This window comes from Rhamphochromis sp. 'chilingali', assembly GCF_963969265.1.
Source record: "Rhamphochromis sp. 'chilingali' genome assembly, chromosome: 8".
NCBI classification, from domain to species: Eukaryota; Metazoa; Chordata; class Actinopteri; order Cichliformes; family Cichlidae; genus Rhamphochromis; species Rhamphochromis sp. 'chilingali'.
In genome coordinates this window covers 9,783,979-9,806,847 of record NC_137935.1, presented here as the reverse complement: position 1 = coordinate 9,806,847, position 22,869 = coordinate 9,783,979, and the positions used below count along the sequence as shown (strand labels likewise).

The 22,869-nt window shown below is 39.2% G+C and overlaps 3 protein-coding genes across 4 annotated transcripts; all 3 read right to left on the bottom strand.

The window, feature by feature from the left end:
* Positions 1 to 586: 586 nt before the first annotated feature.
* Positions 587 to 2,229, bottom strand: LOC308401051 (protocadherin Fat 4-like; the record flags this gene model as incomplete). Its single annotated transcript, XM_080889111.1, has 4 exons — positions 1,816 to 2,229; positions 1,482 to 1,737; positions 666 to 1,226; positions 587 to 603 (listed from the first exon to the last, which is right to left on the bottom strand). The coding sequence occupies exons 1-4, from the start codon at positions 2,026 to 2,028 to the stop codon at positions 587 to 589; spliced, it is 1,047 nt and encodes a 348-aa protein (XP_080745237.1). The 5' UTR covers positions 2,029 to 2,229.
* A 2,568-nt stretch (positions 2,230 to 4,797) lies between these two features.
* LOC308401050 (protocadherin Fat 4) lies at positions 4,798 to 15,774 on the bottom strand (the record flags this gene model as incomplete). Its single annotated transcript, XM_080889110.1, has 10 exons — positions 15,601 to 15,774; positions 15,190 to 15,430; positions 14,659 to 15,000; positions 12,248 to 13,158; positions 11,964 to 12,138; positions 11,667 to 11,847; positions 11,275 to 11,525; positions 6,840 to 11,171; positions 6,631 to 6,732; positions 4,798 to 5,318 (listed from the first exon to the last, which is right to left on the bottom strand). The coding sequence occupies exons 1-10, from the start codon at positions 15,652 to 15,654 to the stop codon at positions 4,798 to 4,800; spliced, it is 7,110 nt and encodes a 2,369-aa protein (XP_080745236.1). The 5' UTR covers positions 15,655 to 15,774.
* Positions 15,775 to 18,320: 2,546 nt separating this feature from the next.
* On the bottom strand, positions 18,321 to 20,853 carry hmgb1b (high mobility group box 1b). Of its 2 annotated transcripts, none has more exons than XM_080888875.1 (5): positions 20,696 to 20,853; positions 19,450 to 19,605; positions 19,205 to 19,350; positions 18,918 to 19,092; positions 18,321 to 18,819 (listed from the first exon to the last, which is right to left on the bottom strand). In XM_080888875.1, exons 2-5 carry the CDS (start codon positions 19,594 to 19,596, stop codon positions 18,682 to 18,684), a joined length of 606 nt encoding a protein of 201 aa, XP_080745001.1. In that variant the 5' UTR covers positions 19,597 to 19,605; positions 20,696 to 20,853; the 3' UTR covers positions 18,321 to 18,681. The 2 variants fall into 2 exon arrangements, with proteins under 2 accessions (XP_080745001.1, XP_080745002.1); XM_080888876.1 differs by lacking the exon at positions 20,696 to 20,853 and adding an exon at positions 20,232 to 20,251.
* Between the last annotated feature and the right edge of the window lie 2,016 nt (positions 20,854 to 22,869).

The window sequence follows — 22,869 nt, the reverse complement described above, 5'->3', positions numbered from 1 at the left end:
CTGCTCAAATATACCTAAGGGAATACTCTCTGGGTTGAAAGGTAGGTTCTGTTGTTGCCTTAATGAATGGTCATGTATGTAATTCCCACCAGTGACAACAGAAAACTGTCTGAACTCAGACTCTGAGCACATAAGCACGCCTTGTGTTTCACTATCACATGAGTCATCCACCATTGTGATCTGGTCTGTGACTGCACATTTCAGAGCTGACTGATGCAATGTTTTTTTCACAGGTGTGTTTAGCTTGCTAATTTCTTCAAAAGTGAGACATTGCATTGGCTCCAGGAATTCTGGCTGTATGAATCTCTTTGTGTAACAAGAATCTGTCTGCTGGGACTGTTTTGAATGAAACTTATTCAGCAACTGTTCATTTATCAAAGTAACATTTTGAGGCTTTGGGGAGCTTTTGTCATCACTAGAGCTTTCTTTCTTATATCCTGCAAACAGCATCCTCAAATCTCCCCACTGTTTCGGATCAGCTTTCACATATTTTGAGCTGTATAGATGCTTCTGCCAGCTGAGTTTCAGTGAGGTATCATCTGAATGAAATGCACTACAGATGCTGCCGATTTCATAATACTCAACCTCACTCTTTGGTAATGGCTGAACATTTGACAGACTGTTATCACAGTATATCTCTGCACTTGACTTTGACTGATTGGTACTCATGAGGTCAGGTCTGTTCCCTTTTTCTGGTGACAGAGCTTCTGTGGGCATTGTGCATTTTCGTTTGTCATCAAACGAAAATGCTTTGTTGTCTGCCCCATGCTCTGTTTTCACTGGTAAGCTCGCACTCTGACATCTTGAATGAGAATGTCTTACTTTGTAAAGGCCAACACACATTACTGCAATCACCAGAATGGCAATGAGAGGAAGAACCACAGCAATGAGCCACAGTGGCAGGTTGCCTTGCATTTCAGAGCAGTGATCATGGCTATCCTTTGTGGAGATGCATATATCACAGAAATGGTCAGTAACATTGTGTAAACAGATGCAGGAGTTGTTCTGCACACCAGGTTCACATGTCCAGTGATTTTGACAGTGTGAGAGACAAGTCCTGCTGGGACCATCCTTCTCAGAGCATCCTGAAGCGAGGCAAAAATGCGGAAAGCTGCAGTTGGTCTGGGTGAGAGTCGAGCTTGGCCTGACATCCACCATTATGCTGTGTCCGCTGACAGGCAGAGAGTAACCTGTCACATTGAAATACTGCACACATCCACTGAACCCTGTCATAAAAAACAAAGAAGGTTCAGAGGTCCACTTACTTCCACGTTACTCCTTCAGTTTAACTTTACTGGTACATGTTGCTTTTAGAGTGATCAGTTTAAACAGGTAAGAAGATCCAGTCTGATTAAACAGTTATCCAAAACTCTCATCAAGTGCAATGACAAGACTGTATGCAGTGTATATTTTCTGGCCTTCATTTCACATGTTGTACAAAAGTTGGCATTTTAAAAACTGACTTTAAGAATAAACTTTACCTGATTGATTGACTGTTTCTCTTGTGGGAGCAGCACCAAGAGTGATCTTTTCTACGCTAAGTGGAGTGAGATCCATACTTTGGCCAGTGATGTTCAAAACTGGTTTACCATCCACAGAGAGGAAAGTGTTCTGTCCCCTGCTGAACAAGGAGAGGAGATGCCAAACTCCATCAGCCACAGGACGGTCCACAGAGAAGTCTGACAGGTGTCCCAAAAGTGCATCTTCAAAAATGTAGACAGGCTTCTTGTCTTTTATCTGAATAAAGGGGAAAAACAGTTTCATACTTGAATATAGAATACAAGACGTGTATATAGTTAAATGAATTTCACCTACCTTCAGCATAATATATGCTCTCTGTCCACGGATAAACATCAGCACACCATCATGTTTGGTCTTGAACTTGATGTTAATCGTTTGTTGGTCTCTGTTTAATCCCAAATTTTCATCCAAAATCTCTTTCATTAGGTAGTCTCTCTTAAATTTCTCCTTAATAACATAATCAATGTAGTCACTGCCATTAAATTTCAAAACAAGTTCCTCTGACATTTCTGTTTGGAAAAAAAGAGTTTAAAAAAACTCAATTTAATCTTCTGCACCTGATTTTAAAACAGAAGCTCAATATCATATGCACTATTATTTATACCTTTGTCACAGTTTTTTCCTGTAAAAGGGCTTTTGCACTCGCAAAAATAGTTGGACCAAAGGTCATGACACACACCACCATTCTTGCATGGGACACTATAGCATAATGACACTGCTGCTCGAGGACACCTAAAGATAAACAGTAAGACATTTTATATATATATATATATATATATATATATATATATATATATATATATATATATATATATATATATATATATATATATTAGGGGCGCAACGATACACAAAATTCACGGTTCGGTTCGATACTTTGGTGTCACAGTTCGATATTTTTTCGATACAAAAAAATGTTCATGCATTTTTAATTTGTCATTTATTAAAATTATAAATATATATTTTAACTCAAAAGTACAGTTTTTAAATTTAACCCTAACCCTTGTGCGTGTTTTTTATTTTGACAGCGAATGCGCACCTGCGGACCACTTATGTGCAGCCCTGGTTATTTAGCTCGTCATATTGCAGCCACAGAAATTATTTTGTCCATGAAACCATAAAGCTGCACTTTCTTTTTGCCTTATAGTCTGATTTGTCATAACTTCTCTGTTTTGTGGTAAGCTTTTCTTTGGCTGTCACTTCTTCACCCTGACCTGTCTTATTTGGCTCAGCAGAACTGAAATGCTTTTACACACTCACTCACATAAGCTCAGCGATTCTCTGCGCGATCAACCTCTCACATGTTTAAGCTTGCTGCGGGAGATTTCACTTGTCATGTTTGCATAGTAAGCTAACGATTAATAAGACGATGTCAGAGGAATTGGTGCACAAATTATCATCACTCACAGATCAGTGCTGTCGCTCTCTATACACAGTTCGCACAATTGCAAAGTGAAAGCAAAAAAACAAGCGCAAATTCAAACGCGACTTCAATATGTCACATATTGACAGTGGCTCACCGATGCCAATGACATAATTACCCAGCTACATTTCTGAAAGAATGCAAAAGCATTGACATATATTTTTCCTACAATAGCCCGACGGGCAGGGCAGAGATAGATTTTGGTAGCCGGACTGAAAAAATCGCTAGCTCCGGGACGTCGGGCTAGCGATATTGCGAGCCCTGTATCTGATTGAGGAATCACTCATCTTTGGAAAAGAGAGTTTATTACAGAGAAATGGCTCTTTCCAAAATAAAAGCTATACTATCCGCTTCTTCCGGGCTATATTCTCAGCAGCATAAGGAGAATCATGTGCTAACAGCTGTCTAAATGACTCGGCTAAAGTTAGTAGCATGCTTGCTTTTTTTTGTCTGCTTCCACTTGTCTTTGCACTAGGATGATGTCGGCGTAAATGTGCAGTCATATTCGTTGTGTTCCCACTAGTGCTTTCAGGTTAATCTCGTTGAAATGACCTTAACGCCACAACACGGCAAAATCTCCGTTAACGAGCTACCGCCGATCGCTCCGTGCATGGGGCTAGACGGCCAACACGTTAACGAGCTAACTGCGCTAACACACTAGTTCCCACCAATGTAATTGAGCATTGCATGGCACATCCAACATACTGTTTTACTTTAGTCCATGACTCGCTTACCTTCAGGGTCATACGTCACATGAAAACCAAAATAATTCCAAACGCCAGAACTGAATGAGGGTGGGGGAGGTGCCCTGCGCTCTTCCTTCTGACTATGCTGTCTGTGTTGAGCGCTCAGTGGATCTGCGCTGGACAGTGCAGCCTAGGCGGAGTAGTCGAACACAGATTCACTGAGCGCTCAACACAGACAGCATCGTCAGAAGGAAAATTGATAAAATAAATTACAAATGTTGTATTGTTCGATACATATGCGTACCGAACCGAAAGCACTGTATCGAACGGTTCAATATCGATACGAATATCGTTGCACCCCTAATATATATATATATATATATATATATATATATATATATATATATATATATATGAGCTCAAATATGTATCAAATATGTATCCAGCAATGTTTAAAGTATAAAGACATCTACATGCACTAATTTTAATAAGCCTGCCTGTCAAAGATGTTATATGCCGCTAGAGCCATTGAGGGTCTCAGGAGGATGCCATTAACATGAAAGTTTCGGATACATCCAACAAAGTCATGGGCTCTTATCTGAGAAGGATGCACTAAAATAGCTTCAGTAGTTCTTAATCCTCCAAAGGTCATATTACTGTTGCCAACATCAAGTGTCCTATTTGGCGATAAAGACAAAGAAAGAAAAAAATTGAAAAATGAAAAATATTGCTTACATGAAGATGAAAATTAGAAATGAGGAATATTCCAATTAAATATTTCACTGCTACCTTTCTGAAATACTTCCATCATTCGTTGAAAAACAGAATCTATTGTTTTCGTCATCCGTGCAGTTGTCCACATGCAGTGAACCCATCTGTGAAATGCAATAAATAATAAAAAGATATATGAATGTAACTCAAATTCAATAAAACATGCTAATGTATTAAAGTACTCAAATTACTTTTTCAATGAAGAAACAAAACATTACTTCTGCAGTTCAAGTAAACAGTCATTTTCTTATTTAAATGAGTAATCCATTGATAGTAGACATACTATTAGCCACTTTGTTGGGTACAACAGTCAAACTCATTGTTAATCAACTAATCATGGCAGCACCTCAAGGGATTAAGGCAACAGAATGGGAATGTAAGATGATTTAAATGACTTTAAACATAGCATTGTTGTTGGTGCCAGTTGGGCTGATCTAAGTGTTTCAGAAACTGCTGATCTAAAAGATCAGTATACTCAGAAGTCAATGTTTTGCTAAGTTGCTCATGTAATGCAAAGTACTCTAATGAGTAAACATTTCTCTGCAGGCAACCCTGTGACCTGGCAGTTGGTTTTTTTCGTTGTTGTTTTCTTATACTGATATATTTAAAACTCACACTGCCAATCCTCCTGGCAATAACACTGTGAAAATATCCATCTGCAACTTGCTTGTATGTTTGCAACCTCACAGGTCCTGAACCCAGATCATAAGAGAGATGTACTGCTCCATCCAGTATCTCCAGTGCAAAGAACTCTCTGCTGTTTGAACCTCCTGGATTGTAGAGGAGGAGGGAGTCCCTCTGCATTGTGGCAAACTCCAAAGAGATTAAATTAGTCCTACGATCCAGTGGTGGAAACTCCATGAAGGACAGCTCCTCAAAGCCATAACTGTGATCCTCACACCGGACTCCACTGACTCCTAACATAAAGATGAGTTCCATATTATTTTTTCCCATTTAATTCTTAGAAAACCTCTTAGCATATTTCATATATGCGCATAAACAGATAGCATATATAGCCACTGATATCACCCATTGAGGTCTTAGGCTGAGCATTTTGCTGTTGCTATTTTGGTGTTTTGAAACTGTATAACAAGCAAACGGTGGATCTTGCTGATAATGCAAGGAATACTTCATATAGACAAGCTTTATCTTTCTTCTGGACACTAATATGCATCATAGTTTACACAATTAATCTCATCTTATATTCAGTATGACATGAAACTAGTGGCTCAGCCGGAATCTCATGAGGAAAGCTTTCATAGACCAAGCGAGTTGAGAACATCTTTTGCACCCAGAGGAGTCACAAACTGGTACACATGACAATGAATGCAGATTTAAGTCAATTCTGTACTGGTTTCACTTTTTAGACCGAAGCTATGTATGTCTGCTGTGGATGAAAATGAACACACACACACACACAAAAAAACTGCCGTTCTTTAAATGGCTACTTGACACTGGCTCCAAAAATCAGTCTGTTCCCATTGACTTGTATGTTTTAAAATAATCAACTTAAGGATAAAATGAACATGATTATAGCCAGGTACAGAACATGAGTTTGGTCTCAATAGTTAATTTCTCTTTTTTTTTAACCACTGTACACCACCTTTGGTGATACAACCACTCTTGAATTTTGTTAAATTTCAAGTTAGGGGTAGTCACTTTGATTGACAGATGTGTTGACAAAGTTACGAGCCATAAAGTAGAGGCCTGTACATCAGTCAGTGGATAAATGACACTTTGGTACCCATGCTTCGACCTCAGTAAATATTTTTGTGTTGATTTTATACTTATTTTGTAAATTGTGGCCCCAGTTAGAGTCAAGAAGGAAAATAAAGCAGGGCATGCTTTAGGCCTGATTTAGATCTTTGTAGAGCCTACAGTGTAACCTACATGTGTCCAAGGGGACTGACGAGTTTGCACTTATGTTGGAGGTTACATTGTGAAGTTTCCAGTTGAAGCATAAATTAGGTGTTAGAGTGGGTTTACCTTGTGACTGACGAGTTATTACTCTTCCTGGATTAAAAATGATGCTAAAAAATGCTCAGCTTAAAGCTTCACAATGAGACATAACTAAAGAGTGGGTGTCATCAGCTTTGCTATGTCCATCATTTGTATACAGTTTGTTACAAGCAACCCTTTTTTTCTAAATATATGCAAGAAAGTGTGTCTTTCCTAAGATTTTACACTTTTGTAGACAAATGTACATCTAGCATTATGTATCATTCTTACCAAAGTGACAATTACAAGAGAATCCTGTTTGTGAATTAATGCAGATACCATGAACACAGGGTGATGATTTGCAGTAGTCTATGAACTCATCACAGGTTTCTCCTGAAACAATTAAATTAAAAAAAGAAGTTTTATTTTAAAAAACAAATTAACAGTTGGTTCTCACATATTAATTTTTTTCCTATCTATCTATACATGAGAAAATGTACCTCCAAATCCAGGCACACAGTGGCACTGATATCCATCCTCGGAGGGGATACAAGTCCCACCATTTTGGCACTTCACCTTCAGGCATCCATTGACATCAGCAGCGCAGTGGGAACCAGAGAAGCCAACCTGACAGTGACAGAAGAAACTTCCCACTGTATTCACACATGTGCCTTTATTCTCACAGGGATTTAGCTCACATTCATCAATTTCTTCTTCACACAGTGAACCAGTAAATCCGGATGGACAAGTACAGTTAAAAATCTCTTTCTTTGGTGCAACAAAGATGACCGCTACACTTTCAAGGACAGCAACCTCCTGGCTGATGTAAATATTTTTGTGGCATGATGCTCCATTTTGACAAGGGCTGCTCAGACATGGATCACTGGTGATGTGAGAAATTGTCACATTGCTCTGAGCCTCCAGTAATTTCTTGTGTCCAGATGATATACCACTCGCCACCTCTCTGCTAAGGTACTGACCGTTGTAATTTTTGACTGCAGCCAACAGAAGGATTTCCCACCCAATATGTTTCATTCCAAATACATGAGTCTTAGAGGCTTGTAGGTTAAACAGACTGTCCAGAGCTTTTACGAACCTCAAATAGTTATTAGACAAAAACAGCTCTACTGAAGATGATGACAAAGAGAATAATATACAATTGTCTATAGAAGCATTTGTAAAACCTTTGTAGTTAACGTAGACGCTGTTGTTTACGGGAAAGTGCAGCTGGTCTGTAGCTTCAATGGAGATGTTAAACGTAGCTTCGCCTTGAAAGGGAAAAGACCACAGCTCACATGTGCCATTAAGGATTGTGAACATGTGAGTTGGCCCACTTTTGATGGTGCAGTTGAATCTGTCAGACTCATCCTGATCCTCAGGATGGACATTACCAATCATGCCACCTTGGAAAGAACTACCAAAATATTTCACCTCAATAAAGATATTTCTTGCCATTGAAGGGTTGTCGTTTTCATCCACAACCCGGATGTGGAAGGTTGATGTTGATGATAGTGGCAAGGGAAATCCTGAATCCCTGACAGCCACAAGCACTTGATATGCAGAGATTTGTTCCCGATCAATTGGGCGGGTGGTGAGCAGAACTCCATCAGGAGTGAGAGAAAAAGCACTGGCCACCGAGGAGTCTAATAACCAGTACATAAAAGGGCCTTGGTTGGGTGGTAAATCAGAGTCAAATGCAGTTAATTTAGTGACTATGGTGCCTTCAGGTTGATTTTCTCTCACATGAGCTTCAGTTGATGTGAGTTTGGGGGCATTGTCATTAATATCACCAATAGTCACAATGACATTAGTAGTCCCAGTGGCTGGTGGAGAGCCATTATCTGTGGCTATAACAGTAAGATTATAGACTGGCCAGACTTCTCTGTCCAGTGGAGAATTCACAGAAATGATACCATTAGATGGATCAATAGAGAAGGAGAAATTGGTGTTTCCATGCTCAATGGTGAAGAAGAAATGATTCCAGTTAACAATGGAGTCCTCGTCCACAGCACTCACAGTTGCAACAGATGTCCCAATTGGGGTGTCTTCTGTAACATTCGCCATATAGCGGGGAGATGTGAACATGGGAGCTTCATTTGTGTCAATCACACTGATGTGGACAAAAGTCTCATCTATATCTGTGCCAGTAATAACACCAGAGTTCTTGGCCAGAACTTTCAAAACTACATGGCTGTTGCCTTGTTTCCTCAAACTATTGGTCGTATATACGTCTCCAGAACGTTCGTGAATTTCAAAGCTCTTTTTTTTTTTCCTGGCAAACAAAAAGTAAAACACTTGACCTTCAGTGCCTCGGTCACCATCTGTAGCCATCACTTTTCCAACAACAGTTCCAATAGGCACGTTTTTAAGTACTGAGAAGTTAAATTCTTTTTTGATGAATCTAGGCGTGAACTCATTAACATCTGAGATTTGGATGACAACATGTGCTAAACTAAATAAAGCATGTCCTCCAGTATTGGAACCTTTGATTGTTAAATCAAACATCTGCTCTTGCTCATAATCAAACATGGCCAAAGTGGTGATGGTGCCATTTCCTGAATCAACTGCAAATTTATCTATATGGCCACCAATGAGAGAGTAGAATATTTGTGCATTTGCACCTGAGTCAATATCTGTGGCTGTTACATCGAGAACATTCGTTCCAACAGCTGAGTTTTCACGAACTGATGTTATGTACTCTGAGGATGAAAAGACTGGGGGATTGTCGTTCACATCCATGACTAACACCGTGACATTTAATGTGCCAGTTTTAGAGAACCAGCCCTCATCTTTAGCTTTAATTTGGAAATGATAAATACTTTGTTCTTCAAAGTCAAGCTCTCTGATCAGTGTTATCAGTCCTGAAAATTCTCCCACAGATAGTGGTAAAAATTGATTTTCTGGGGTAATGTTGTATGTGATCTCCCCATTGGGACCATAATCCCCATCTTCTGCTTGAATATTTCCTATTACTGATCCTACAGGCAGGTCCTCAGGGACAGAGAAAGTAACATAAGATTCGCTAAAGCTCGGAGTAAATTGATTCCTCCCAGTAATTTGGAAAGTGATTTCAGCTTGGGATGTTAAAGGGGGGGTGCCCTCATCTTCAGCCACAGCTATTAAAGTGAGGATCTGATTTTCATTCTCTCCTAAAGTCTGATTTAAAATTAGTTTTCCAGTGTCACCTTGAATCCAAAAGAAATCAGATGCATTTCCTCCATTCAAAAAATACTTAATGCTACTATTGCCATTGACATCCAGATCTACTGCTGTAAACTGGACCACCTCACTTCCCACAGCCAGGTGATAAGGAATAGCCATCAAGGGTTGTAAAGGGAAAAACATAGGAGGGTGGTTGTTGTAGTGTTCCAATCTTACTCTGATAGTGACATTACTATGTAGGGGGATACTGCCACGGTCAAAAGCAGTAACCATAAATTGATAGATTTCAAAATTACAGTCACGTAACATCATGGGCTGCTTTGTATAGATTTCACCAGTGGTAGCGTTCAGCCAAAACTCCTCATGTGGAGGGTCAATAACATAGAAAATCTCACTGTTTTTCCCAATGTCTGCATCTGTAGCAAGAATCTGCAAAACAAATGCCTCTTCATCTTTTGTTTCAGGGAGGATAATGTTATAGAAATGTTCAGAAAATACTGGTCTGTTATCATTGACGTCTAAAATGACTATAGTCACATCTGTGCTTATACTCCATGCTGAATCATTTGCACTTACTTTAAAGATATAATGATCCTGCATTTCCCTGTCCAAAACTCCTTCAACGGTGATGTAGCCAGTGGTGAAATCAATATTAAAAAGCATGTCATCACTTTGCTCAACTATCAAGTAATTAATCACTGCATTGGCATCAGTGTCATCATCTGTAGAGGTGACTTTTATAATTGTCTGTCCAACAGGGGTATCTTCAGACACCTCTGTGAGAAAAATCTGAGAAAATAGAGGGGCATTATCATTTCTGTCTAAAACAGTGATGATAACAGTTGCTTTGTCTTTGTGAAGCATGTTTTCTAGTTCTTCTGCTTCAACTGTTAAATTAAATTCAGGAATATGTTCTCTGTCTAAACTTACAGTGGTACTCAAGTAACCATTTTCAGGGTCAATTGTGAAGAAGTTACCGTGGTTTCCGTCTGTTATGTTGTATTGCACTGTGCCATAATAGCCAGAATCTGCATCAATTGCAAGTACATCACAAACCACGGTAGGCGGGGAGTTCTCAAAAACCTCACACCTGTACTCAGCTTGAGTAAACTGTGGGAAATTATCATTTGCATCAGTGATGTTTATGTGAATTTCAGAAAAAGAGGAGAAAGGAGGCAGGCCTGAGTCTCTGGCTTCTATCAACAAAGGAAACTCTTTTTTGCTCTCAAAATCCAATGGTCTCTCTACTATCAGGGCTCCACTTGAATGATCGATGTGAAACATGTTTTCAAAGTTTCCAGAAGCGAGATAAAAAGTGACAGGTTCAGCTCTAATACTCAGGGCAGATACCACAGCCACCAGTGTTTCCACTCGCTCATCCTCTGTGAGGGAATAACTCAGAACATCCACGTTCATCTTTGGGAAATCAGCGGTGTTCTGAAACCTGACACTAATAGTTGTGGTGTCAAATTTGGGATCTTCCCCAGAATCTTCCACACGCACAGTGACAATAACATCATCCACTGACTGTAGAGCTGCTGAAGTGAAAACAGTGCCACTGTAAGGATCGATTGAAAACATATCAGAGCTTTCTCCCTGTAACGAATAATGTAGTTCTGCATTGATCTCAGTGTCGTCATCTAATGCTCTCACTGCACAAACAACAGAGCCTGCAGAAAAAAAAAAAGGGGGGGGATAATACAATATTAATACGATTGCCAATATTACCCAGAATAAAACATATAGCTGTCAAATAGAAAGGTAATCTCTCACCTGGAGCTAACTCGATTGGCACATAGGCCACATAAGGCCCATTCATAAACTGGGGCCAGTGGTCATTAATATCTCCAATAAGTACAGTAACAAGCACAGAGCTGGACAGAGGCTGAATGGGATGCTTATCACTCGCAGTCACTTCCAAATTGTAAATGGCCACTGTCTCCCTGTCCAGTATGTTTGTTGTAAATAGCTCTCCAGATGTTTCATCAATGGCGAAAGGCACATTGAGGTTTTCCATAGAATAGCTAAACAAAACAAATAAAAATAAAGCAGTGCGCTATGCAAAACCCTGAAAGTTACTCTAATATAACACAGTCATTAAATTCAGAAGATTATCAAAATACTATAAAAGCATTTTGTTTTAAGAAACAAATTATCACATTTACCTTACTTCCCCACTGACACCCTCGTCGACATCAGAAGCGATTATCACAGCAAACACAGTGCCTATAAGACTGTCCTCAGGCACTATGGTGTTGTAGACTTCCTCAGTAAACTCTGGGTGATTATCATTGACATCGTCAACTATGATGTGCACAGTCAAAGTGCCTGTTAGGGATGGCAGTCCTTCAAATGACAGTGGAAGTCATCATCAAATAGTGTGAAGTGAGTATTAGAAAAACATAGACCATTATTTCCATACTGAATTAAGTATCGTGCAATTTTATTTGGATATAAGTTACCTGAATCAACAGCAGTGATGGTGACTATATATAGCGACTCCTTCTCTCTGTCTAAGGTGTGCAAAATATGAAATGTGCCACTGGGAGTGATAGAAAATAAATTATATCCATTTCCTTTCTCTATAAAATAGGTAAGCTGACTGTTGTTTCCTAAATCTTCATCCAAAGCTGAGACCTGGCAAAATTTTAAAAACAAAAAGAAAAAAACAATAACAGAAAATAAATAAATAAATAAAAAGACAAACATTAAAATGCTGTTGTTTTTCAGCAGAATTTTACTGCACCTGATATGTTAGCTGAGTTGGATCCTCCTCATTCTCCTTCACATGAATGGTCAATGTTTCTGGAACAAACTGGGGTGCAAAGTCATTGACATCCATCACTGTGATATGGATTGCAGCACTAGCAGATCTGGGTATGTTCCCCCGATCTACAGCAGTTATCATCAATGTGTAGTTTGAGTCCCTCTCTCTATCTAGTTCATCCATGACTGTGAGAACTCCTCGAATTATGTCCACCACAAATGGACCAATCTGGGCCAACATGTACCGTACTTGTCCATTGGATCCAATGTCTTGATCGTGAGCCTGAACCTGCAGCAGGCTTGTTCCCCTGGGGATATCCTCTCTGACTGTCAGGTTATAACTGCTTTGTAAAAACTCAGGGTCATGATCATTCACATCCTCAACATGCACTGTGAGTTTCATAGTGGTTGCCAGCATGGGTAAGCCTTCATCAGTAGCTATTATAGTAACAGTCAGAGTATCTACTTCTTCTCTGTCTAATAACTCCTCCAGGTATATCTTTCCACTTCTGTTATCAATGCTGAATATCCCACCGGAGGTGTTTAAATAATACAAAACCCTCCCGTTGGATCCAGCGTCTTCATCCTCAGCATGAGCAGTTATTACAACAGAATGCAGTGCAGTGTCTTCTGGTATACTAACACTTTCGGCTGACACAAACATTGGAGCATTGTCGTTGACATCTTCAGTAATCACAATAACACGCGCTGTACTTGTGAATTGTAAAGATGCAGGCTGGGCACAGTCATTGGCTGCCACAGTCAGATTGTAGTAGGACTGTCTCTCCCTGTCCAGAGGTTTGTTAAGGCATAAGGTACCAGTTGAATCTGTGACAAACACTTCCTCGTCGTCACCACTGATCACTCTCAGTGTCATTTTTCCATTATCACCTTGCAGACAAGAAAATATAGCATGTAAATTATTAAAAAGGATAAAATGGGTTTAGACTTGTTGTCAAGTAAGATATCAGTTATAGACATCGATTATAGACCTTTCTTGGAAGCATAACTAAAAATGATAAATGCATTATATTATACTTTCTGAAAACACATTTGTATCATAATCCTTATATTTTCATTGCAGTTGTCTTAAACCTGTATAAATCGAAGGGCAAAATGAGGCGCTTGAATGTGAACTGTGAAAAATGTGTGGTTTTACATCAATGACTTACAGGGCTAAAGTTCAATCTAGCTGCTGATTCCTTTCTGTCATTTTATTTATATGAAATATGTTTTCTTAACAAATACACTATTCCACAGAATACTTGACAACAGCCTCTCATTCACTTTATCTGAACAGTGAAATACGGGGATGTTTATGGGTGTGATCCCCACTGACTAGATGAATGTATAAATCATTTGCTTGAGGAGCAGCTCCAATAAAATAATAATAATAATAATGCAATGCGGATAGAATGTATCCTGTATTACTACAAATGCAGGATTCATTTATATATTTTATGTAATATAATGTACAGTCATTGGCCATTTTGTTAGGTACAGCTGTTCAACTGCTCTTTAACACAAAGGAATCAGCCAATCACATTGCAGCAACACATTTAGGCATGTAGACATTGTCGTGACAAACTGCTGAAATTGAAACTGAGTGTCAGAAGGCAAAAGAAAGGTGATTTAAATGGTTTTGAATGTTGTGTGACTGTTAGTGCTGGATGGATCTGGAGACCATCTCTAAGGTTTGCAGAGAATGGTCTGAAAAAGAGAAAATGTCCAGTGTGGCAGTTCTGTTAGAGAAAATGCCTTGTTGATGCCAGAGGTCAGAAGAGAATGGCTGGACTGCTTCAAGCAGAGACAGCAGGACAACTGTAACTTAAATAATCACTTGCTACTACCAAAATATTTAGAAGAACATTTCTTCTGCTCTTCTACATACTTCAAAACTTTGAAGCAGATGGGTTACAAAAGCAGGTGACCACACTGAGCGTCATTCCTGTCAGTTAAGAACAGGAAACTGAGGCTAAAATTCACATTGGCTCACCAAAATTGGACAACAGAAGATTAGGAAAATGTTGCTTTAACCCTTTCGTGCATGAATTATGACAACCTCAATCAGGATTGTTTTCTTAAGTTTTCTTATTCATCTGTAGGCATGAAAAAATATTTTTGAATTTCATTTTTTCTTAACATCTTGTCTTTTAAATGCCCACTTAGGTGGACAACATCACCTTTGGAGTGGGTGGCAGGGTATGGAGTGACACATCAGTTTCCAATGTAATGGTTTATGTGCAAGTACACACTGACACAAATACAAGAAAACGGCCTTTGAATAGCTGTCCAATGTAGTGATCACTATGTGTAAAAGGGTTAAGGTGAAAGTAAAATCCATTGAACGTATGATGGTAGTAACATTTTATATTCACTTTGCACACTTACCCTCATCTTTATCTGACACATTCAGAGACAGGAAACAAGTTCCAATGTTTGTGTTCTCCAATAACACTGCAGAAAAGGTATCTTGACTGAAAACAGGGAGGTTGTCATTCACATCTAGCAAATTGAAATACACCCTGATACCAGATACCTGCAGATCCCCCTGCTGCGCCTCCACTGTGAGAATGTAGAACCTTTGTGCTTCAAAATCCAGGCTGCGGGTTAATAGGAACTCCCCCGAGAAAGGGCTGAGAAGGAATAGGTTCTCACCGTCATCCTCCTGAACTGAGTATGTGATAGCTGTGAGACTCTCAAACTGTGTTTCCACTTTTCCCACAATTGTTCCTGTGAACACAGTGGAAATAAATAAATAATAAATAATAATAATAATAGTGGATTGAGCAGCAAAGTTATGTCAAAATGGAATAATTTGAAGTATATTTGAAATGGGGACCCAAAGTTACACATTAATATTTCAAAAAATAATCTCTCAGCTAACATGCATATGCGCTTACATGGGGAAAGATGACTAACCTGGTAGTGTGTCTTCTTTCACTTGAAATGAGTAAACAGTTTTGAAGAAAGCCATCTGTGTTTGCCATCTGTTATGAGGGTGTAGGCTTACTTCACCATGCTCCAGCACAGCATCAACAGACGAAGGATACCAGGAGGGGAGCGTATGCTGCCCTAGTATGATATCTGCAAGCTCCCTCACACTACTTACATTCACCCTATTTCCAGATGAAAGTTTATGAGATGATGTAGTAATAAACACCTGAAAAAGGCAAGGAGTCACAGTTTCGAAGCAAGCATAAATTGTCAACTTCTGAAGTAATGAAATTATTGGAGATATGTAAAATGTGCTGGAAGCTTTAAACACAAATAGACATCTAAACAAAATTTGAAGCCAGTTATCAAAACACATCAACCAACAGGCCAACTTACCACAAAGTGAATAATAATAATTATATATTTCCTCCTACATCCGGTAGAATCCATTATAAAGTTTACTTCTTCAGCACCTCTTTGTTGACCATAGTTACAAAATCAAGTAATAATAGCACACAAAACAGACGTGGCACTAAAAGGTAAAATCCCATAACTGTGCAGCCCCCACACAAGCCCAACAAATGGTAAAGTATTAAAGCTGTATCCATGGTGATTACTCAATCTGTTCAGTTTGTAATCCTGACTGACACGCCTCTTTGACATCACTCTATGCAAATCCTGCAGCTGGGGAGGAAAAAAAAGTTTCGTGGGACTTGAGAGTGAAGCAGATTACATTTTCTTTTCTATTTATTTGCTTGTGAAAAAAGCTAACGGTTGAAGAAAAATTACCAGGTAAAAAGCATTAATAGTATATCCAGCTATGGTTTACTGAATCAGTATGTTTTATATTCTCGACATGGATTTTGCTATTGAGGTTATTCAGCGTAGGCATGAAATGGACTCTCTGAACAGTTGCCTGCAGTTAGGTAGCCTAGAGGCAGACTTTGTTGTTGCATATCAGATTGGGGGGGGGGGGGTTCATTCAGAGACAGAATGGCATTCATTCAATTGGTAAAAAGGGAGTGAAAAGAAGGGGAAAAAACTATTCAGAATCACAGGTCTCAAAACTGACTTGACATGATACTGTAGAGCAATGTCAAACAGACAGAAACCATTTGCCAACTACAAGGCAATATCTTTTAGAGCAAATGTAATTCATTTTTAATCATTTCAACTGATATTGAATTATTAACTTTTTATTTAATATTCAAAATTCAGTTGCTGCTGGACTCACTAAACTCTTCTTTCTAAAGAAACAGGGCTTTTACCATCTTTATGCTTGCTTCCAATAAAAAACAACTGTTGTGACCCTAATGTTAACTACATGCAGGAACACTGAGCTTGTTTGTGTGTCAGACCTACTGAAAGGAGAACACAGAGGTTTCATTCATATTCGCTAACACTTCTAAGAACGGTTACTGCAAGGGAAAACACTACTGAGAAAAGCCTGATGAATGGACATGTGAACCCCCTCTAAGTGATGGTGAGGCCACCGTGCCTGTGAGCTTGCCTCCAGTTACAGGGAATTGCAACTCAATACAACCAAGGGATCACAAAAGGTCCCTGCCTTGGGAAAGAGAGCACTCGGAGAAGGAGTACTTTTCTTATGTTCATTTGGTACTTGGCTGGGAATAAAAGACATCCATAATAATATTGTGTAGTGGAGCATCTTCTTGTGCTTTTTGCATTGATTATCCAAGCCTCTGGAACTCCCCAGGAGGAAAGCAAAAACTATTCCTACAAAAGAAATTCCCTAATCTGGTGTTTTGATCATTTTTTGGGTGACTGCTAACAGCTGTCCCTTTAAACCAGGCAGTGATCCTCCGTGTCCTACAGATGGAGTCATTATCATCCTGAAAAAAAAAAAAACACTCTGTAGAACCTATATGGACTTGTCACTTGTGTGCGCATGACAAAACAAGTGTAGTTTAAAGTTTTTTAATGCCACACACACACATACACATACAGGTTTTTTATATCATGGCGCCACCTTCTGGATTGAGGTTGCTCAAACTACTGTAGCATGATCGATGTTTCTTACTTTCCAGAGAGTTTATAAAACATTGCTGAGGATGTGAATGCCTTAGCACTTTGGAAATAACAGCCATTAGGCAATATCTTTTTCTTAAATTGTTAAAATCAATAAAAGTTTATTTTCCAATAGAACAATGTGATATCCTTAATTGTGTTCGTATTACTTGCTATTGTCAAATATCTGACCTTCTGGTTTAATAATACTATGAGTCCAGTACTGGTAAGTAAGAATTATTACTTGTCAATTATCCTTAGTCATTTGTGCCATTAGCAATCTGTTTACATAAAAAGCCTCAAACTCTGAATTACTCATAGATTAACTAGTATTGTGAACTTGATTGAAAAAGGTACATTTATTATTCAAGACTTAAAAAATGGACTACTGACTTGACAGTTTTGCAGATAATGATGGTTATCCTCCACAAGAGGTTAAGTCTCATTTGTGAAAAAGGCAAGTTGTTTGCAGACTGCTGTATTTAAACATCTGTCTAAAAGGGAAGTGTGATATAAAGAGAAGATTGTCAAGGTAAGTCAAATCAGGAACTTGGGAGAGCTTTGCAAACAGAGAACTGAGGCCGGTGACAGAGGATTAAGATCCACCACACATGGACATCTAGTGGCTCAGTACTAGGAAAGGAGCTACAACTGCCGCATTCCTAATACTGAACCACTAGATTTTAGAGTACTTCTTGCTTTCCACTGCTGACAGGCTTTATAGAGATTCTTATTTCCTTTTACAGCAAGACCTAGAAGCTTCCCACAGCGCCAAAACTATCAAATAGCTTGCTGACCGCATTATTGGGCTGCTAACAAACCTGAACCCAAGAGGAAGATGAGAAACACCCAACACAGAATTACAGATGGACTGAAGGGCCCTATTTGCATGTAATGAATATAGAATACATGGAAGTTTGAAGTTTGGTAGTTTTTAGATATTGTGAGATGATTAAAATTAGGAGGAAAAAAAAAACAAACTTGTTAAAAAAAAAAAAAAAAACGACCTTTATTGAAGACATTCTTGAATGTCGACAGCTGCATTTGATATTAGAGTGGTATTCAAAGAACAATAAAAAGACATTGGGACAGCACATAAAAAAATATTTTTCAAAATAAACAAAAATACACTAGCAACTCAGAAATCTCATTTTTGAGTTGGAACACCTAAGGACTAGTTACTTTCATACTTATTTGTAGTCCTCCTAGACTGTTACATAATATGGCAGGGATAAAGTACTACCACTAGAAAATTCCAAACGTAAGATATGTAGTGTTGACTTTACAAAAAAAACAAAAGAAAAAGAAAAGGAGAATAACACTGTACATCTTAAAAACATTAAATATACACATGATCTTGGTCAATCTGACTTCGGTTTTTCAAGATGGTGAATTGAGATATAAGGATATATGGCATAAACAAAACTGCAGGTCCCATCCCCAAGTGAGCTACTCATCATCATCATCCTCATCTTCCTCTTCTTCTTCTCCTTCCTCCTCTTCTTCTTCATTGTCATCATCATCATCATCAGCTGCAGCAGCTGGTCCTGAATCCACTTTTCCCTTTGTGCGGTAAGCAACAATATCCTGTAACAGAGAGATAGGCTCTTTTCCATGCTCCACAGACAATAACATTTTTCTATCAAATCAACAAGTTTAACTTCCATGTCATTTTGGATTATCACCTTGTCATATTTCTCCTTCAACTTGGCAGCCTTCTTCTCATATGGCTGCTTTTCTTCCGCAGATGAGCTGTTCCACATCTCTCCCAACTTCTTTGCTGTGTCCCCAATGGAAAGGCCTGGATTTTCACTTTTTATTTTTGGGCGAAAATCTGCACAGAAGAGGAAAAATGCAGACCTGTGGGGGGAAAAGAAGGAAATGGGAAAAAACCAAAAACGTTGCCGTTTAATTGCTCAAAATACCCCTACAGTCTGAAAGAAAATGAGAAAGTGTAGATTATGGCACATACGGTGGTCTCTTGGGGGCATTGGGGTCCTTGAATCGCTTCTTCTTCTGGCCCTTGGGAGGCACGTAATTCTTCATTTCCCGCTCATAACGCAACTTGTCTTGCTTGGCCATGTCTTCAAACTTGCCTTTCTCTTTTGGAGACATTGTCTTTGGAGAAACACAGCCAGTTTTAAACAATCTAAAAAATAAAATACTGAATTTAGAAAACTGAAAATAAAATCTAATATTATGAATAATTCCTTTTACCTTCCATCGCTCAGAGCATTTCTTGGAGAACTCTGAGAAGTTGACACTGGCATCGGGGTGTTTCTTCTTATGCTCCTCCCGGCACGTCTGCACAAAGTAGGCATATGAGGACATTTTGCCCCTCGGCTTCTTTGGATCCTTCCCCATTTTGGCTTACTAAATTTTAAGGAGAGAAAATACAGTTTTAAATTCAAAGTATACCAGCACTTTCATGCAATGTAAGTAATAGAATCTGAATGGCCCTCGCCAATAGTCTGCCTCCTACTCCATCAGTTCCTCACATCTATTGTTTAAACTGGGTGGTGGGAGGAGGGTGCCTGGGGTGACTGATGATCCATTGTATGAAGAGGCTAGCATTTATTAAAACTACAATCAGCTACACATTACTCTACTGGCGCGTTAGATCAAACGTTTACCTATACAAGCTAGTAAAAACAGTATAGTACTGCTTAATTTTAGCACTCCGACAATATAACGTGAAGCTAACCGGCTAAAGGTTCTACGTGAACACATTAGCGTCCACCTCATTTGATTGTTCATTAGCTTTTAGCCATCTTGCTTTGTGTCCTCTTGCTATCAGCGTTAGCCTTCAAGCTAGGCTAGCATGTCACGGTGCTCATCTCGGGAGACGATTATGAAAATGGCTGATTAGACTGCTAACAATGGCTAGCTGCCCGTTTTTCAAACACCCCTTACGTCCTTCAGAACAAATTTGCCTGTTACTGTTGTCACCTGTCTAAACGCTAAATATTATTCGACTAAAAGTTTAGTGAAAGTCGTACTAATGCCGGAGAATGATGCTCTGCCTGTATCACCGTACTCCGGTTGCCTCAGCACCAGTCAACGGTATTAACCTACATTCAACAGCCAGCTAGCGCTAGCCTTTATGGTAGCATCCAGCCACCTTTAGCACGCACCACAGCAGCGGACGTTACGTTAAGCGAAGTGTGGCAGACAGTTAACTCGACCATCAGGGCTCTTGTCCTTTAACCCAATGGCCACTTTATTTTAGTTATTACTCATGGCCGTGGTGAATGTCACTGTACGGTAACTACTTAGCCAAGTTAGCAAGATAACGTTAAACACCAGGAGCGTGATACTGAGTTAGCATCCCATTCAGCTCAGCCATGCAACCAACTACGTACAACGTTAATGTATACTGTGCAAAGCATATCCCAGAGAATCGTTTCATTCATAAGAGCCGCACACTATTCGCTTTGTTTAAGATTACGTTTATAGTGCTTACCCCTACAGCGCTATATGAGGCCAGCCGCACGTCGGTTCGTCTCAAACAATGGGACGAAAAGCACCGTCAGTGCGCGGTCTTTCGGCTGCGAGAATCCGTCTGTGTTTATTCTGTGTGTTGGGCACCGGCTGTCGGACATTGGCTGCCGCCAACTCCTTGGAGTATCTTATTGGACACGCGCTGTCAGTCCTGCTTGTTGAACGGTTGGTTGTTCAAAACACGGCGGTGTGATGGCGCTCGGCTTGAATGCCAGTGAGTTTAACTGCAGGGAAACACAAACGGAAAGAAATGCAGAGCCCATTAGTAAAAAACAAAAAGGAAAGACTAGCAATTTGAAGTTACTCCTAAGCTTACCTTAAAGGAGCATTATCAGCGAATCATATCGTTTACGTAACACACTGCTTTGAGAAAGTGTGTTTGTCCCCGTTCTGATTTATTTATTGTCTATTTTACCACATGTACATGTTAAAGCAAGTTTTAATATTAGACAAGAATAAATTAAAAAAATTTTAAATGATAGTTTCATTTATCCAGCGAAATATTAATTATTATTAAATATTAATGAATTAGGTATGATTTAACACATTTTTTGAAAAGCGGAGTTCAATTTCACTGGCTATGGAAAGCACTTAATTAGGTTTTGACAAAATGAAGTGGTCTTTAGTGATGTGCGATTCCACTGATTTCTTTTCCGATCCGATACCAAGTAAAATCCAGGGTGGTATCGAAGATACTGATCCGATACCAATACTTTGTACGAAAACTTAATGTTTCATTGTATTTCATAATACAATATATAATTGTATTATGTAATTGTAATAATAATATAATAATATAGCTTCATAATGATTACAGAACATTAGACTACTTGTTCTTATTGCTTAATAATGCAGAATTATCATATAGAAATAAAAAAAAACTTGAAGTTGTGCTCTATTTGAGCATGTTGCCTGCCTGCAACACTAAAGGACTCCGCGAGATACGTCTGTCTCGCCCTATCAGCACCTGTCCCTCTCCTCCTCTTCAGTTCACCTCAACATAAGCTCATCATATTCTGTGATATGATTTACTCTGAGGTGTTTGACGAGGTTAGTGGTGTTGCCACAACACCTCACTGTCTTGCCACATGTATCGCAAACCGCATCTTGGCTGTTTGTGGATGTAAAATACGTCCACACATGACTCCGTTAACACTCTGCCATTGTTGTGAGTGCGTACGCCAAGGGGCTGCCACACATTTATACAGGGTGGGCCATTTATATGGATACAACGTAATAAAATGGGAATGGTTGGTGATATTAAAGTCCTGTTTGTGGCACATTAGTATATGTGAGGGGGCAAACTCCTCAAGATTGGTGGTGACCATGGTGGCCATTTAGAAGTCAGCCATCTTAGATACAACTTTTGTTTTTTCAATAGGAAGAGGGCCATGTGACACATCAGACTTATTGGTAATGTCACAAGAAAAACAATGGTGTGCTTGGTTTCAACGTAACTTTATTCTTTCATGAGTTATTTACAAGTTTCTGACCACTTATAAAATGTGTTCAATGTGCTGCCCATTGTGTTGGATTGTCAATGCAACCCTCTTCTCCCACTCATCACACACTGATAGCAACACCGAAGGAGAAATGCCAGCACAGGTATCCAGTATCCGTAGTTTTAGGTGCTGCACATCTCGTATCTTCACACCATAGACAATTGCCTTCAGATGACTCCAAAGATAAAAGTCTAAGGGGGTCAGATCGGGAGACCTTGGGGGCCATTCAACTGGCCTACGACGACCAATCCACTTTTCAGGAAACTTCATCTAGGAATGCTCGGACCTGGCACCCATAATGTGGTGGTGCACCATCTTGCTGGAAAAACTCAGGGAACGTGCCAGCTTCAGTGCATAAAGAGGGAAACACATCATCATGTAACATGTAGTATCATGTACAGCCGTGTTTCACATATGACTATGAAAGGCGTAAGAGGAAGTAGTTCCTTCCAATTTAGACGATCCAAATGATATAGTTTCTTTCTACTGTGTTCCTTTTAATGATAAACTACAAATTTACCCCAAAGTACTAAAATATCGATATTTTAATATGAGAATCGATTCTACAACATAACTTACTGGTATCAGAAGAATCGATATTTCAGTATCGATCCGCACACCACTAGTGGTCTTA